This window comes from Solea solea, chromosome 3, assembly GCF_958295425.1.
Source record: "Solea solea chromosome 3, fSolSol10.1, whole genome shotgun sequence".
Lineage (NCBI taxonomy): Eukaryota > Metazoa > Chordata > Actinopteri > Pleuronectiformes > Soleidae > Solea > Solea solea.
Window position 1 is genome coordinate 16040971 of NC_081136.1, and position 15925 is coordinate 16056895.

Below are 15925 nucleotides of genomic sequence, written 5' to 3' on the forward strand. Positions count from 1 at the left end.
CAGAGAAGTCGTTTTCATTTATTTATGTCACACCATGCAGTATGTAGTAAACTATCATAAATTTATGTACATTATATGCAAATGGTTTGTCCCGGGTCATGAGCCAAATGGGCTTCAGCTTACATTTAAATGCACATAACATTAATTACTGCACAGTGATGGATGGCTATGCTTAAGGGGAGACGGCAAGACTAAATCTAATAACTTCCCCTGAGATGAGCAGGGGCATATACTGTACCTGAGAAGACGGCGTGCTGGGAATAGGGCCACTAAAATTTCCCAGCATGCCAAGACTCACGCCTGATTGAAATGGGTGAACAGATCGGTCGCAGTGTTATGGTGTGACATGCAGTCTGTGGCAACACTTGTTAGGTGAAGACATCCCAAAGTATGTCCACATCCTGAGGTAGCCTTGCCCCCGATACAGTGAATAATTTATGCACCATAAGAAACTGTTGCAGCTAATTGATATTCAAGACCCTTTTAGTTGAATACTCGTCAATTCCAAGTAGAGTTGACCTTTAAGTTACAACACATCTGAATGCAACCAAGACCAAAGCAAAACCTTGGTGACAACACAAGGTGTGGATTAAATTATATAATAAATACTAAAGGGTGAACAATTTGTAATTTTCAATTCTAAAATTTGAAACGATGCAAAGCAAATTGCAAAGGCTATGATTGAAGTATTCTATTGTTGATTGTTCAGTGTTCTATGGCAATTTAAAATCCTTGCATTATAGTCAAGTATTCAGTATTTGGATGGTATCTAGGGTTGAACAATTAATCGCAATGTGATAAGAATCGCAATATGGGCTACTGAAATGTTCAAATAGCAGGAGGCGCAATATTCGTTAAAGCCAAAAATGTCTGTCAAAATACATAATAGACTGAAAACTTCTGTAAAAATGTCACACAGAAATCAATAGGTGAGAATAATTATTGAAAAAAAGTCATAAGTAAATCACATCGCAATTTCAGTCAAAGTAATTGCACTTATTCAAATTTGTACAGTTTGTCCAGGGGTTATGCTAAATCATGTTTTACATTCTGTAACACTTATGAAGCTCATCTTAATCTGACTTACATCATTCATTCCACTTAAACACAGTTTTATAAAACACATGCAAGTCTTTTACAAGCTGTCAATGTAATGCTATCGACATAATTGGAGAACAAATTGGATATACAGGAGTCAAAAGGAAACAACCGTACCACGGGCAACATCATAGGTGGAAGCAAGTGAAAAGCCGAAGCAGCCCTCATGACGCCTCATATTCATGATGAGTCATATTTCAACAATACATGTAAATCGACACAGTTGCAAACCAGAAAACAAGACAAAAAAAACAAGCTCAGATTAAATTCACACGGGCTGCCTCTCATGTAACCGATACCACACATCCTTCCACCAACGAATGAAAGCCAAGACATTTCCCATCCGGTGAAGCTGTTAGCACAAGCAAAGCACTGGGGTTGCAAAATTACAAGAAGTTTAAAAATTGGACACTCTCCATGGGAATTGACAGAATCAAGTGGACATTTAAAAAAATTGAAGGTTGGGAACTTCAGTGTAGTTGGTAAATAATATTGCAGCATAATCTTCGCTTAAAAAAAAAAAAGACGATTTGATGCAAACACAGCTGAATATCAAGGCTATTCCTCGATCACAGGCACATAGCACTCTTCTTGCTGCAGGGCTATTGAGGCCACACCCCCTGCATGCACTCTGCATGACTCCATCTAATGCTCGGATGTTTTCTACAGTAGAAACCTGAAGTATTGAAGCTACGTTACTTAGCCCATGGCATGTTCATGCAACGATCATGTTTTTGTTGTTCAGGGATAGAATTAAGCTTTGATAAAGTTCTATGTTTGCATGCAGAATTCTGGAGAATGAGTTGTCGTGATAGTAAGATGGCAGAAAAGTTCAGGAAGGTTCACTTCACGTAGCTTAAAGATCACCAGAAACCAGCAGCAGGAGTACAAGAGAATTAAACGCAAAAGAGTGGATTCAGCGCTGACACTTAAGCCGTTTTCACACCTAATATTCCGCCAGACTCGGTACGATTGCGGTTCAACATTAAATGTTAATGTGTTTTGTGTTTGTAGTGTGATTACGGTACAATAGTTAGCACACACAATATAATTTGTTTCCATCTATTAAATCGGATGCAGTTTGTGCATATTGGATAACAAATGGTTGATATTTGCATTGCTTTGATTAGAAAAGCACTCAAAAAAAGCAAATAAAAAAGGCATTAAGACAAAGCTGCTAAACTTCCCAATTACGTGTACTATTTTAGCCTGGAGGGTAAAAGAAAAAAACCTTTTACTGAATAATTAAGAGCATTATGTAATTTCCATTTTACCACAGGCCATCGAGTAAGGTCTCTTTTCTAAAAAGGTACTTAAATTTATGTCCTCAGTTAGTACTTTGCACTTCAAACCAGTGAAGACCAGCGTCCCAAAATAGTTTGGATTGTTATTGCTCTTTTATTTTTCTTGACATTGATCCATCTACCATTTTTCTCAATCTCACTCAACTGCCTGCTTAAACAAGTGTCTTGCTTGTGGATTCGATTTGGCACAGCGTCATACAAATGTACGTCCCTCTATACTTTTTTAAAGCCATAGTGACATAATGTTGGGGGGAAAATAACTAAACAAACGCTCATAATCCTGCTTTATCCATAAAAAAAAAAAAAAAAAATGTGTTTAAACAAACCTCTGCATTTTCATGAAGCACTGCATGGATGGTTATAAAAGTGGCGACCATTACAGAAGCCATTACCCCCATCAAAGAAGGTTGCCATCGGCAACACAACATGAAATTAGCTTTAATTCTATATTCATTAATGTTCTCCACAACATTAATGAGATCACTAAAGTGCCTTTACAAGCGTAATGTAAGTGCTTCAACATGTATGGCTTTCTATATGTTAAATCTTTCGAAAAATAAAATTAAGTCATTCCAGTATTAAGTATTGACTGTTTTGTCCAAAAACTGAAAAAAATAAGTTTTACTGATGTTGTTGTTATATGGAGCAAAGGAACCAGAACATATTCATACTTAAGAAGCTGAATAATCAGAGAGAACAATTAATCGATTGTAAATATTTATCTCTAATTAGGGCTGCAATTATTATTTATTCTGCAACTGTTTTGATAAAGAACATTTATATCAAAGGAAAACCTATTATTTCTTGCTGCTTATATTTGTTGCAGTCAACCTATTTGCAAGTCATAAATGCCCCAGTTTCACCAACTGTGCTTTTACAGTCAGTGTGTAGTGGCATGGAAAACAGTCACACATGTCAGGAGCAGATAGTCATCACTAAGCCCGAGGATTCACCATTCCTAGTTTTTACTATCTGCCAAAAACAACATTTTCTTTTTTAATTACTGCCTCATCCTTGCCTGCCAAAGAAATGGTATAAACACACACATAGATCAGGTTGAGCGAATGAAGAACCACTCTGTCACAAGGTGGTGTCATCATCATAAACCAGAGTGCTCATTATATTTTTGAAATCAGCTGCGGTTCTGCCATCTTTCCTTTCCAGCTCCAATGTCATGGTGGTTAGATCTCAAAAACCTTGTGGTTCAGTGTTAGCAGGTCAGTCACAGCAGGACCAGACAGAAGACACACTGAGCTGTGTGCAGCCGGGATATCTCTAAGCCTCAGTCCAACACACACACACACACACACACACCGTGACCTTGTCCTCCAAAAGGGGGCGGCTAAAATTAGCAGAATGCATGAGGGGAAAAAATCCCTGTGGATTCAATAAACTGCAATGCAGTGTTTACAGATCGGCTCATCTTCGTGACGCACACTCCATGTGTCACATGTATTCTTCTTTTTGAAACCTATTTAAGGCATTCCTGCGGAAACGGTGGTTGTTCACTTATTCATTTCAGACGACCTGAAATCGAGCCATGGCCAAGTCATCGGATAGCAGGAACCATGAGGACGCAAACATCAGTGTCAGATTTACAGAGAATACAAGGCGTCTTTGCATCACCATGCACCATTAACGAGTCTGGTTAAGGAGCCCCACTGTCCCAGAATGCAACTGGCTTATTCTAATTACAAGCATCAACAGCTTCAGGTGCGCCATCTAATCGAAAAGGCCACGCAAGGTAATTGAAAACGGGTTTGGCGCCCACCTAACAATCCTGCTGATACAATTACATGTCAGTCACAGGATCTGTTCATTATCATGCTTCAATTATGCTCCAGTTTTAATCGTTGCACAAATAAGTGTTCAGCACTTTCTAAATGGGTAATTGACAAAGCTCCGGGCAGGAGGCGAGTCAGCATAATGAAAGTGAACAGTGTGGACACTCCATCAGTTCACACTTAAATGCTTGATTCCACACTTGCCGCCTCCTCCTCCACGCGTTAAATGGACTGTGGCGTGATGGCCAATAGCATCCAGTTCAGGAAAAATAAGAGAACCAAAACACAATTGGTGTAAACACACTCACACTGGCCACTGTATTAGGTACACCTGCTTAACTACTCGTTGAGCAGTCAAGACGAGCTGCTGGAGTTCAAACCGAGCCTCAAGTTTTCTCAACTTTGAAAGTAGCATGGTTGCTGGTCCGAGTTAAGAATAGAACTTTATGGTTTAAATTTGCTTTTGGTTCATCAACATTAAATCATAAAAGGAGACATACAGGAAGTAATAAAATCAACACACTGTGAAAATGAGATAAGCAAAGGACATACAATCAAGAGTTGGAAAAGTTTAAAGGTGACATAGAATGCTTGTATCACACATATGTTAGTTATGGAGGTCTACTTACATATATAACTTGTTTTCATGGTTAAAATCCTACTAGTCGCTGCAAACGAGCCGATCAAAATATCTCCTCACTGACGCTCTTGTCAGCCGCGCTGTTTCAGACCAAAACCACACCCCCAGAACGTGGACTGTGTTGTGATTGGCCAGCCAACGAGAGCTTTCCCACTGTCCTGTGATTGGCCAGGTACCTGGAAGTGACGTAATAGATAGGCCAGCTCTCAGATACACAGCTCCCCCTCTGGCACGATGGATGCTCTGCATCTCAGCAGCTACAACGAGAGTAGTTCTTCTTCTTCTGCGGTTGAATGTACGCAACCGGATGTGCCCGGACTAGTGCCCGCACCAGGAGGCGCTACGGTGGTGAGGAGTGGTGAGGTTTTCTGATGACGACATCAAATTAAGGCCCAGGAAAAAAATAAAACACTATTTTCTCAGCAGTGGCTGAACTGTTTGTTCTGAAACTTTAGGGTTTCATAAACGAGGTAATGACGCACACACAAACGCAGCGTTAATTGGAGCTTCCGGTCTATGTGGGCTTTAATTAACAAAGCATTCAAATGGACACAGATTGAGTTAAATTACATTAAAAAAACTGCACTTCACTGCAGCTGTGGATTAAAAGCTTGGTCACTTTGTTTAGAAGACATATTGCACTTGGAATAAAGGAGTTCTTCAATATATATTTGATTGCCAGGGGAACTCTGTAGCACCAAACAGCTCAAACTCACTGTAATTGGAATTACCAATTATTTTGGTTGCTGTTGAAAGCTGCATTTCAGAAACTGCTGATCTACTGGGCTTTCTCCGAGCGAAAAAGCCTTATTGATGCCAGAGGTCTGAGGAAATGACCAGACCAGTTTGAAATGATAATAAGGCAACGATAACACAAGCAGCTCTGTAAGAAACAGGACAAGAACAGGCCCTGTATTGTGCGTCCTTTGTACCTAATAAAGTGGGCCAGTGAGTGCATTCTGCCAAATGAAAGTTGCACCAACAACCTCACACAAAACACCGCACACACCCAGAGACATATGTCGAAACCTTTACGATTCCCCTGTCCCCTGTGTGTGTGTGTGTGTTGTTTTTCTGAGTCAATGTGCTGGATTGGCTCCATAAATTATTCAGCTGCAGCGCCTGCTATCTGAAGATAACAGTGGCCCTTTATCGGTCAGAGTGTTATACAGAGACACTGCACTGGTGACTAAACAAACACCTGGCGGGATTCACAGCGTCCTCTGTGTGAGGATGTGTGTGCTGCGCTGGCACTGAAGCAGGGCCGGCTCTACCTAATTTTGTGCCCTAGGCGAGATTGCTCTCCGGTGCGCCCCCCCCCCCCCCCCCCCCCGTGTGTTGGGGGGGGGGCGCTCCCGAGGGCTTGGACGGCCTTTTCATATCGTTAATAACAAAAGCTTCACCTGTCTGTGACCTGACCTCTGATCCCTGCTCTGACCCTGAGGTCACCTGTCATGTGATTCAGCAGCACCACATTTTAGGAACATTATTGTTTATTCATTTGTTAATATTTATTATTTTCAAGAGAGAACACACAAATGAGGGCGACTGGGAATAGAAAATCATTTTTATTTTCATTGTTTTAAAAGTTTAAAACAATGAAAATTTGTTTTCATTGAAAAAAATTTTTTTTTTTTTTTTTTTTTTGCTGGAGGGGCGCCCCTCCAGCAGATGGCGCTCTAGGCGACCGCCTATATCGCCTATGCCAAGAGCCGGCCCTGCACTGAAGCATACACAGGTATATGGTCTTATCTGACTGCAGGTAGTTTTTTTCCCCTGAATACACAAATTTCCAGCTCATCCAAAAAGGACAGGGTCTTTGCTGGTGCATAACATAATTTAGACTTAAGATCAGACAGGTTAGCTGCCATTTCATGTTTACATGTATGGCATTAGAAAATAAAGCCATGTCATCGGCTTAATTGTCAACTCAAGCTCCCAAGCAAATTAGACACTTTCTTCTTGTTTGTCACAAACATTTATGGAGCAAACTGTGTACAAATAAATTTGTCTTCCTTTGTTCAGTGCAAAGTTTCCATCGTCTAAATCATTAAGCTTTCCTTTATTAGTTTTTGACAGTTGGTTGGACTTAAACAATTTATACATGACAAATTTGTCAAAAAATGTTTGACCGTCTATAGATAAAAACACAAACTACATAATAATCAATAACTGCAGCCCCTAACCCTTATGAACAATTGCATAATTCTACCCTATGTGTGTATTCCAATACAGTATTTGTGCATCAATAACATCAACTTAATACTCATGACCAATGACAGGACAGTGATATGCACACAGCAATCACTAACCAGAGCTTGACACACTAGATTATAACAGGTAAAAGTCACCCTCCATTGTGCAATAAAAAAAAATAAATAAAAAAATAAGCTTATCCTTTCCCCGAGGTGTCACTTTCTCTGTATGGCCACTTGGTGTCAGCCTTGCACACTAAATTGAAGCCTCAGCTTCCAAACAGTTGTTAATGTTCATCCCATGATTTTCAAAGTTGAACAGTCATTGACATGACATTGGAAAAAATAAACTACAGATAATTACTTAAGCTTTTTAAACAGTGACTGTTGTGCAAACTGGATACTTTTCTTCCCGTCTATTTTCAGCTCCATGTATCAATTGACATTTGTCTCTGTTGGTGTGCTGCTTTACTTGCCGTCGTCTCCAACTGGAATTGAATATGTTCAGTCTGGTGTCATTATGGAGTCTATATTAAGGGCTGGCAGTACCATATAGGACATGGACATTTGGAGGGACAACAGCCCAGAATAGACCTTTGAGTCCACCCACTTGGACCCCGCAGGAAGACAGACGGACACTCCAGTTGGCCACTCATGCCAGGCCAGCCCTCCACATATGGCCTGCATGATGTGCAGCTCTGACACCATTTCATCTTAGAGTCCTTGGCAAGACTCATCCTGCCGATTCTTTGACGCCATTTCATCACTTGTTTTTAAAAAGCATCTCTCAGAAAAGACAGGGGACTGAAACATGATAAAGTTCACGAGATGAAAATGAGCTCAGAAGCACACAGCAATACTTTGTCCGTGCTCATTTGTAAAATTCAGACAGGAGCGGTGATACATGCCAATAATAATAATAATAATAATAATAATAGAGTAATTGGTGATTAGATTCAAAAGCCCATTACAGTGCCTAGCCAAGAATTTAAGAGATAAAGCAGAAAAGCAGATGACGGAGTTGGCGCCTGAACACAACCGACAAGAAAAGAGTCAACAGCAGATTCCTCATAATGATGCAGGATTTTCAACTAATCAAATTGTCTTAATAGTAATGCAGAGTACTGAATGGTTGACTCATGTCCCAGGGTGCCCTGGAAGGCAGGTTACACACAAACCAGCTCCCTAGGCACCGGTCAGCCACTGTTTACACACACACACACACACACACACACACACACACACACACACACACACACACACACACACACACACACACACACACACACACACACACACACACACACACACACACACACACACACACACACACACACACACACACACACACACACACACACACCTTTCGTCAGTATAATGATAGCAATGGTCGGCAATAAGAAAGCAGTGAACAGTTAGCTATAAATAGTGATAAACACCGTCATGTTGAAAAAGAAAATAAATCACAGGGAATGATGCAAACAGATCAGGTCACCAGTGCTTTTAACTCCTTAGTTGTGAGGATGTAAACAAATTAAGTATTTATAAGTATGTGAAGATAACTTAAATGAAAAGTTAAGGGGAAGTTGTGAGGAACTTTGAAGAAGTATGTTAATCTTATCCTTATGGTCTCTTGCTTACAAAAAAAAAAAATTGTATCCATGTTTTTGATGCGAGGCCAAGAATTGCTACTCATTGGGCATCAGCGGTCCAAAAATATATCTATATCGTGCATAAGATAAGATATTGTGTAAGATTTTGGATATCTGTGATAACTTCTCCTGGTTTTAAATGTTGAATTGATAATCATAATTTATTTCATAGAATACATTTGTGACATACACTAAACATTATACATAAAACTGACAAAATATTTTTTTTTTTTAAAAAGGCACTTAACACTTTCTTTTAAGCCTAATCATTTAAATACTGACCATATTTATAGTCAATGTCATTGTTTCTAACACACGTAAATATTTGTAACATTTAACATTAAAAAGCCAAAGAAATAAAGCAAGTACTATCTGAAATGGGGGGCATATAATGTACAGTACAAGCATGAGGCGGGAAACTTGAAATCCTGATTGTCCATTTAAGCAACTTCTGTTGCACTGTTCCAACTGTTACAGGATCGGTGCAAAGACAGACCCTCCCCTCAAGAATGTCCTTTGTAAAATCACAGTCACCCTCTATTTATACGTCACTGTCTTACTCCACGTCACCCCCCCCCCCCCCCTTTTAGCCTCTGTATCCTCACTTGACCCTCGTTTTCCCTCCACATCTCCTTGCCTCGTTCTTCTCTGGCTGCACTCCCAAGGCAGATGGGTCCATGCAAGCATATGCTCCCCCACCCAGTCTCTCAGAGGGAAAACAAACGCCTGATCCAAAGCAAACAAAATCTGTCAGGGACGAGCGGGCGAGTTCATGGTGCAATTAATCCTGGTTTGGCCAAAGACCAGCATCTCTTCAGGTGGAGAGGAAGCACACAGGTGGTTTCAAACAAAACACAAAAACTGTGTACTTACTTACTCAAATACTTCTTCTTAAGGAGTCCACTAAACTGCATAATGCAGTATGGTTTTAATACCATCTGATGTGTTGGAACTGTTCAGCTGTGAATCTATTTATAGAAGGAAATTAAAGCTTGGGAAACAGATCCCAAATTAGTCTAATCCTCACTAATTTCTTGACTCCAAACCCTTGAAAAACAAGTAGGTAGGAAGTAAGTAAAAGAAAGAAAATTTTCACAAATCACCCAAACCCACTGTTATAAATATATCACGAGGTTTAAAAGGGCAAATGTCAAAGTAAGAAATGATGTGTACATAATCTTCCTTTACCCACTCTGCAATTTGGTCAAATTATAAATTCTCATTGCAGAAAAAAAAGTAATGGTAGGTGATATTGAGTTGCATCCCATCTCTCAGACTTGCCTCTAAAAAGCTAAAAAACACATCGTTCTGCCGGCTGACAGATTTAGAGCAGTTTCCTCAATCTGTACTTTTGCTTCACTGTGATCTCAGCACCGCCAACTGTCAGATACTGTGGAAACACACACACACAAACTTCTTGATACTGTGAATGCTCCAAAACGTACACTATGGTTTAGTTTCACTATGAAAGAAAGAAAAAAAAATACAATATTGCACTAATATCAATAATAATATCAGTAATTAATATCACTAATTACCACATGAAAATAATCATCTACTACTCTATCATTTTCAAAACAGGAAGCTGAATCTTTCAAAATCACAGGATTAAGTTGGTTTTGTAAAACTATAAAAACAAAGATATGAACAGAAACATTGCTTGAGAGTAAAAGTACACAACGCTGCGTCTCAGACATTGACTCAGTGCTAAATATTGATTCTCAGTCATTGGTTAAGTCATGCATATGCAGATTTGAAGTGAGCCTGGCCTTCTACAGCTTTGATTCTCCACCTCATGCTCACTCAAAAGCACTTTGAGTGAACATCACACTTTGCTCTCAAAAAAGTATAGAGCCAGTTTTTGGTGGCGTGGACTCAACCAGATACAGAAAGTTTGCGCCAAGTGTCTGATCAATGGTAAATTGACAACTCAAAATGCTCTTGTTTTTATAGAGCAGCTCAGAACATCACCAGCAGCAATAACAAAAATTATACAAAACCTATCACAACACTGTAAAAATATTCCCCTTGATTTCACGCAGACTGACCTCATAAACAACTTGACCTCTCTTTACTCAGCAGAAACACTCTGACATTTTCATAGTTTGTTAATCATCAGGCAAAAGCAAAAAAAAACTAATATACAGTGTTTACTTAATGCTTATCCATTGCCTAACTTCAGAAATTAAAAACTGTTTTTGTTTGGGGTTTTTTAATCTAGTTATGCATTTATCATTTACATTCATCATTGTGTCACTTTGTTCCACTAGAAACAGACCGACATGGCAGGTTTCAATGTTTCTTCTTTTCAGAAACTCGTTTGTGGTTCTGTTTATGTCGCTCAAAATTAAGAGAAGAACTTCCTAAAACGAATGCACTCAAAGCTGGGGGGAAAAAAAACAAGGGTCCACTCGGCTAGTTGTGAACCAGCTTCACTGTAGACGTATCTACGCCTTCACGTTCACCTGAGAAGGCAAAACAGTTGTCAAGTGTGGTTATCTATGTTGTATCAGCTTAGACCAGTCTGATAATGCCCCTCTGACCAGTCTCATCAATGACACATCTGAAGTACAGTGACCAGATGTTTTAAATCTCAGAAGACATTGATACTCAAAGCAGCCACTCCGGCACGAAGAATCCTGCCACAGACCAAGTCTATTTCAATGTCTGATGTGAACATCAATTGTGTGTCCTGACTTTTATTTGCATACGTTTAAGCACAGCATTGCTAACTGGATAATTGTGGGAATACACATGCCAAAAGTGCTTTTGAAGTGCAAAACATGGTGCTAGCCGTGGTGCTGAAAGTAGCTCACTCTAAATAAAAAAAAAATAAAATACTTCAAGGAATGCTTTTCATATATCATCTGTGTGAATCTCAGGGATACAGTCGTAAAAGAGAAGAAAATGTCTCGGGGAGCTGTTGGCAGGCAGTGACAGAAGTTGCAATGGTGAGCTGAGCTGGGAGAGCTTCAAGCTCCAAGCTACTGATGCAAAAGAATCACTGCAGCAAGGAAGCAGCTCCTGGGAGGATCAACTCATGGCTGGGTGGCTGTAGCATTTTTCTGGGCAATCATTATATTTTAAGATTTTCCCTAGAGGTGGAGGCTTTAGAGAGTGAGGGGAGAGCAAATGATGTATATCATGATAATGATTTGTTTCTCTCGATACGACTGTCGAGTGAATCCTGAGCTTTGTGAGTTTGAGTCAAATGCTGCACAACCTGCCAATTAGTTGGGAGTACCAATGGCAATAGACAAGGAAAACAGTGAGCGACTTTCTGCTTAGGATGAACTAGATTAGTCCCAAATATTTCAGGTACAATTCCAAGTTAACAGGCATCCATGCTTGACATTAAAAGCAATACCATGCCACCTATGCAGTATCCTCCACAACTGAGTAATGGAAAACAACTGGGACAATAGAAGGCAAGTCTTGGCTATCACTAATGACTTATTATGGCCTGAAGCTGTCCCAATTAATCCAGCTATTACTTTTGTGATTATTCGACTGATCTAAACAGTTATTTTTCGATTGACACGTCAACATTTAATTTGCTTCAGGAGAACAAAGTTCCAGAGAAATGAACCTCACCATCAGAATCTTTCAGGGACTCGTATCCAAAACAAAGACATTAGCCGTCAATTATGTGTGCAAACAAACATGAACCTGAGCCAGAAATGATGAGCTGTTAACCACTCTGCTGGCACCAAGAGAGAAAGTGAGGAGCTCCAGGGGAAACCTATGGACTATAACTGACTGATCACTATCCTGGATGCTGGCCAATTACTGTGGAAGCGAGAACTCAGGGGAGGATTTGTACAAGGCCACTATAATCCACTATTTCCAACAGTGTACATATATTTTGACTGATGCTCATTTCATCAGTGTCAAATAGTGTGTGTGTGTGTAAAATGTAGGCAACATAAACAAAAAAAGAATATCTTTACAACCAAAAGCAAGAAATCACTTGAATTTCTGACAAACACCAGAAACCCCCATTTTCCTTTCAGAAGAAGGCAAAAGTCAGACTTCACAGTTCCGCAACACTGCAGAAGCATGCACAAATGACACCAAACTCCAATTAAAAAAAAATCAATTCAATTCAATTCAATTCAATTCAATGCTGCCTTTCAACTTTAATTTCAACTTTCACTAATTAAACTACTGGACAGTCAATATTGCTGTAATGTTAAAGTGGAAAGCAGCAAAAGTTGGATGGTCTTCATCAAATTATGGTTATTGTTACATAAATTACAAGCCGATTAAAAGGGTGGTGTTATCATCACACACTTAAGTAAAACCAGAGAAGGAGTAGATTTTTTTTTAACACAAATCCAAGACAATATTAAATTGACGTTGTCGTAAATGGAGTTTGGTGGCAGTGCTCTCCAACGCAAGACAACGGAGCCATACATCAATCAATCAATCAATTAAAGGTAAACGGCGCGTAAAACATGCGACTCCTGTCCTACCAGGTGAAGAAACAGCAGCGTCAACCCGGCCAGAGACGGTCTCCACTCGCTTTGCCTCCATCGTTCTGTCCGCAGGTTCACTTTTCCGCACGAAAGAACCACGTTTCAGCCACAGGAGCTCGTCAGCACAGGCGTTTGCACAGCTGATACCACTTGCTGCTAATTTAACAGCAAGTTTCGCTGCGAGGAAAAGTGAGAGCAGACAGGAGGCGCGAGATGGAAAACTGCTGCTCGTGCACGCGGCTCCAAGCAGCGGGGACGAGCACGAGTGGGTACACGCGCCAGCGCTGCTGCCGGTGATGCTGAAAGGTGTGGTCTTCATCTTCACTTATCTGAGGATAAACGTTTTGGACGGTTCACTGGCACCAACTGAATACACTCACAATAAGTGTATTTGCATACGTTTATGATAAGCTTCAAAATAAAATAGTGGTTTTTTTTGCTTAAGACTGTGAAACTTGTATATGAGGCAGCACATGGCCAAGTGTAGACCTGGGCATGAAATCATCCGGGCCCTTGGCTATTCTTGACCAGTCTGCGTAAGGGTAATTTAAATTTAGAAAATAAACGTAAATAAGTAAACATCATGCATGCTTTTATTTTGAAGCCGACCTTTTCCCTCAATTTGCATACATGTGTGCGTGCGTTTGCAAGTACTTGCGCGTGTACACGTGAGATGCTCGTCAAAGATGTTAGATAGAAGAAAGCCGTGTGTTTAGTGAGTGGAGGACAGCTTGCTGTTTTTTAAGGATTACAATGTGAATAGCGATTAATATTTTATTCACTACTGTTTTGATCGAATAAACAATAAATAATGGTGTTTTTACAAAGTCTACTTAAATCTCTCATTGCCTGATCATAACATTTGTTCTTGCCAGTTGCAGCTTATTGGAAAAGGTTGCCGTCACAAGCTAAGTTCAAGGTCCAGGGCTGGGGTACCTCTGAGCAAGGTACCCAAGAGGACCTTGAGGAACCTGGGTTCGAGACACGGTCAGAACAAGGGCCTCTCTGCATGGAGTTTGAACGTTCTCCCCGTGTGTGCGTGGGTTTTCTCCGGGTTCTCCGGCTTCCTCCCACAGTCCAAAAACATGCAACATGGGGATTAGGTAAATTGGACACTCTAAATTGACCGTAGGTGTAAGTGTGAGAGTGAATGGTTGTTTGTCTCTATGTGGCCCTGTGATGGACTGGCAAACTCTCCAGGGTGTACCCCGCCTATCAATCTACGCCAGCTGAGATTGGCACAGCACCCCCCACGACACTCATGTGGAGGATAAAGCGGTGGAAAATAGATGGATGGATGCCACTGGCTGATTTTTAACTGTCATCCAGTTTGACCAGATATTTTTCCAGAACCATTTTGGGGTTAAAAGCAAATGTTGTTTACAGAGATGAGCCAATAAGTTATTGGTACTGGGTCAGATATCGGAAAAAAAGAAAAACATACGATCCAAAATATCACATGAATAAAGCACAGACTGTAAGAGGTAAAAAAAGCAACTGAGTCAGGTTATGGGCTGTTTATTTCTTCTTTATGGGAGCGGGATATTTCGACAGTTACACAGTTGTCGCATTATGTTTTGGAAATGGCTGACGAGGTGGCCGTGCATCAGCACAAATGTGCTATTTAAAATATTGTGTTTGGCTCGATAGTTATGATATCAGAATCAGTTCTGTACATGAAAAAGAGCCATCCCTACTGTTGAATTGTTGCAGATGTATTTATTTTCTGTTACATTATGATTTAATTCTCAAGCTGCATTTTGGGCATTCAATGTTAATCTTTCTCCAAGGCTCTATTTCATGATTTGACACAGTTTGAGGTTAGGCTACAGCATTGACCGCTCTCTTAAATGTTTTCTCTAAGTTTGTGGTATGAAAGCGCTCTTTTGGGAAAACCTAGTATCCTCTGCAAAACTCTTATGGCTGAATAGGAACATTCTGCTGCAGCCAGGTTCCAACAGCTTGTGGGAATCTTTTTTTCCCAGGAAGGCAGAAGAGACATAAATGCACCCAATTAAACAATCACAGTTCTGGTTAAAAAAATAGTTGTTGTTTTTTTACAATATGGTCAAATCATTGTTCCTCGGTGCATTATAACTGCTCACTCTGCATATAGCACTTCCAGTGTCATAACTGTAGCATTTGCATCCCCTTAACTATTAAAATGTGGTTTGTCAGGTTTCACAGTATTTTCAGCACAAACACAAACAGCCTAGATAAGAGGTGCTAAACTGGTGGCCCACGGGCCACCTGCAGCCCCCCAAACGATTATTTTATTATTAAAGGCGACACAGAATGCTTGTATCACACATATATGTTAGTTATGGAGGTCTACTTACATATATTAACTTGTTTTCATGGTTAAAAACCTCCAAGTCGCTGCAAACGAGCCGATCAAAATATCTCCTCACTGACGCTCTCATCAGCCGTGCTGTTTCAGACCAAAACCACACCCCCAGAACGTGGACTGTGTTTTGATTGGCCAGCCAATTTCAGGACAGGACAGAGGTTTCCCACTGTCCTGTGATTGGCCAGGTACCTGGAAGTGACGTAATTGGTAGGCCAGCTCTCAGATACACAGCTCCCCCTCTGGCACGGTGGATGCTCTGCATCTCAGCAGCTACAACGAGAGTAGTTCTTCTTCTTCTGCGGTTGAATGTACGCAACCGGATGTGCCCGGACTAGTGCCCGCACCAGGAGGCGCTACGGTGGTGAGAGGAGTAGTGAGGTTTACTGATGACATCATCAGCATAGGGAAGTGCCAATCTGCTTCT

At 40.5% G+C, this 15925-nt stretch overlaps 1 protein-coding gene across 3 annotated transcripts in view; it reads right to left on the reverse strand.

Moving 5' to 3' along the window:
• kcnip4a (potassium voltage-gated channel interacting protein 4a) overlaps positions 1 to 13377 on the reverse strand; it is a 123835-nt gene extending 110458 nt beyond the window's left edge. The window contains exon 1 of one of the 3 annotated variants that reach the window (XR_009239884.1): positions 13149 to 13375. Coding sequence is in view for 1 of the 3 variants with exons in the window: in XM_058624280.1 (XP_058480263.1) it covers positions 13149 to 13209 (61 nt within the window). In the remaining 2 variants the exon portion in view is untranslated. Of the gene's footprint in view, positions 1 to 13148 lie in introns of all 3 variants that reach the window. The other 2 variants (XR_009239889.1, XM_058624280.1) reach the window with 2 other exon arrangements.
• Between the last annotated feature and the right edge of the window lie 2548 nt (positions 13378 to 15925).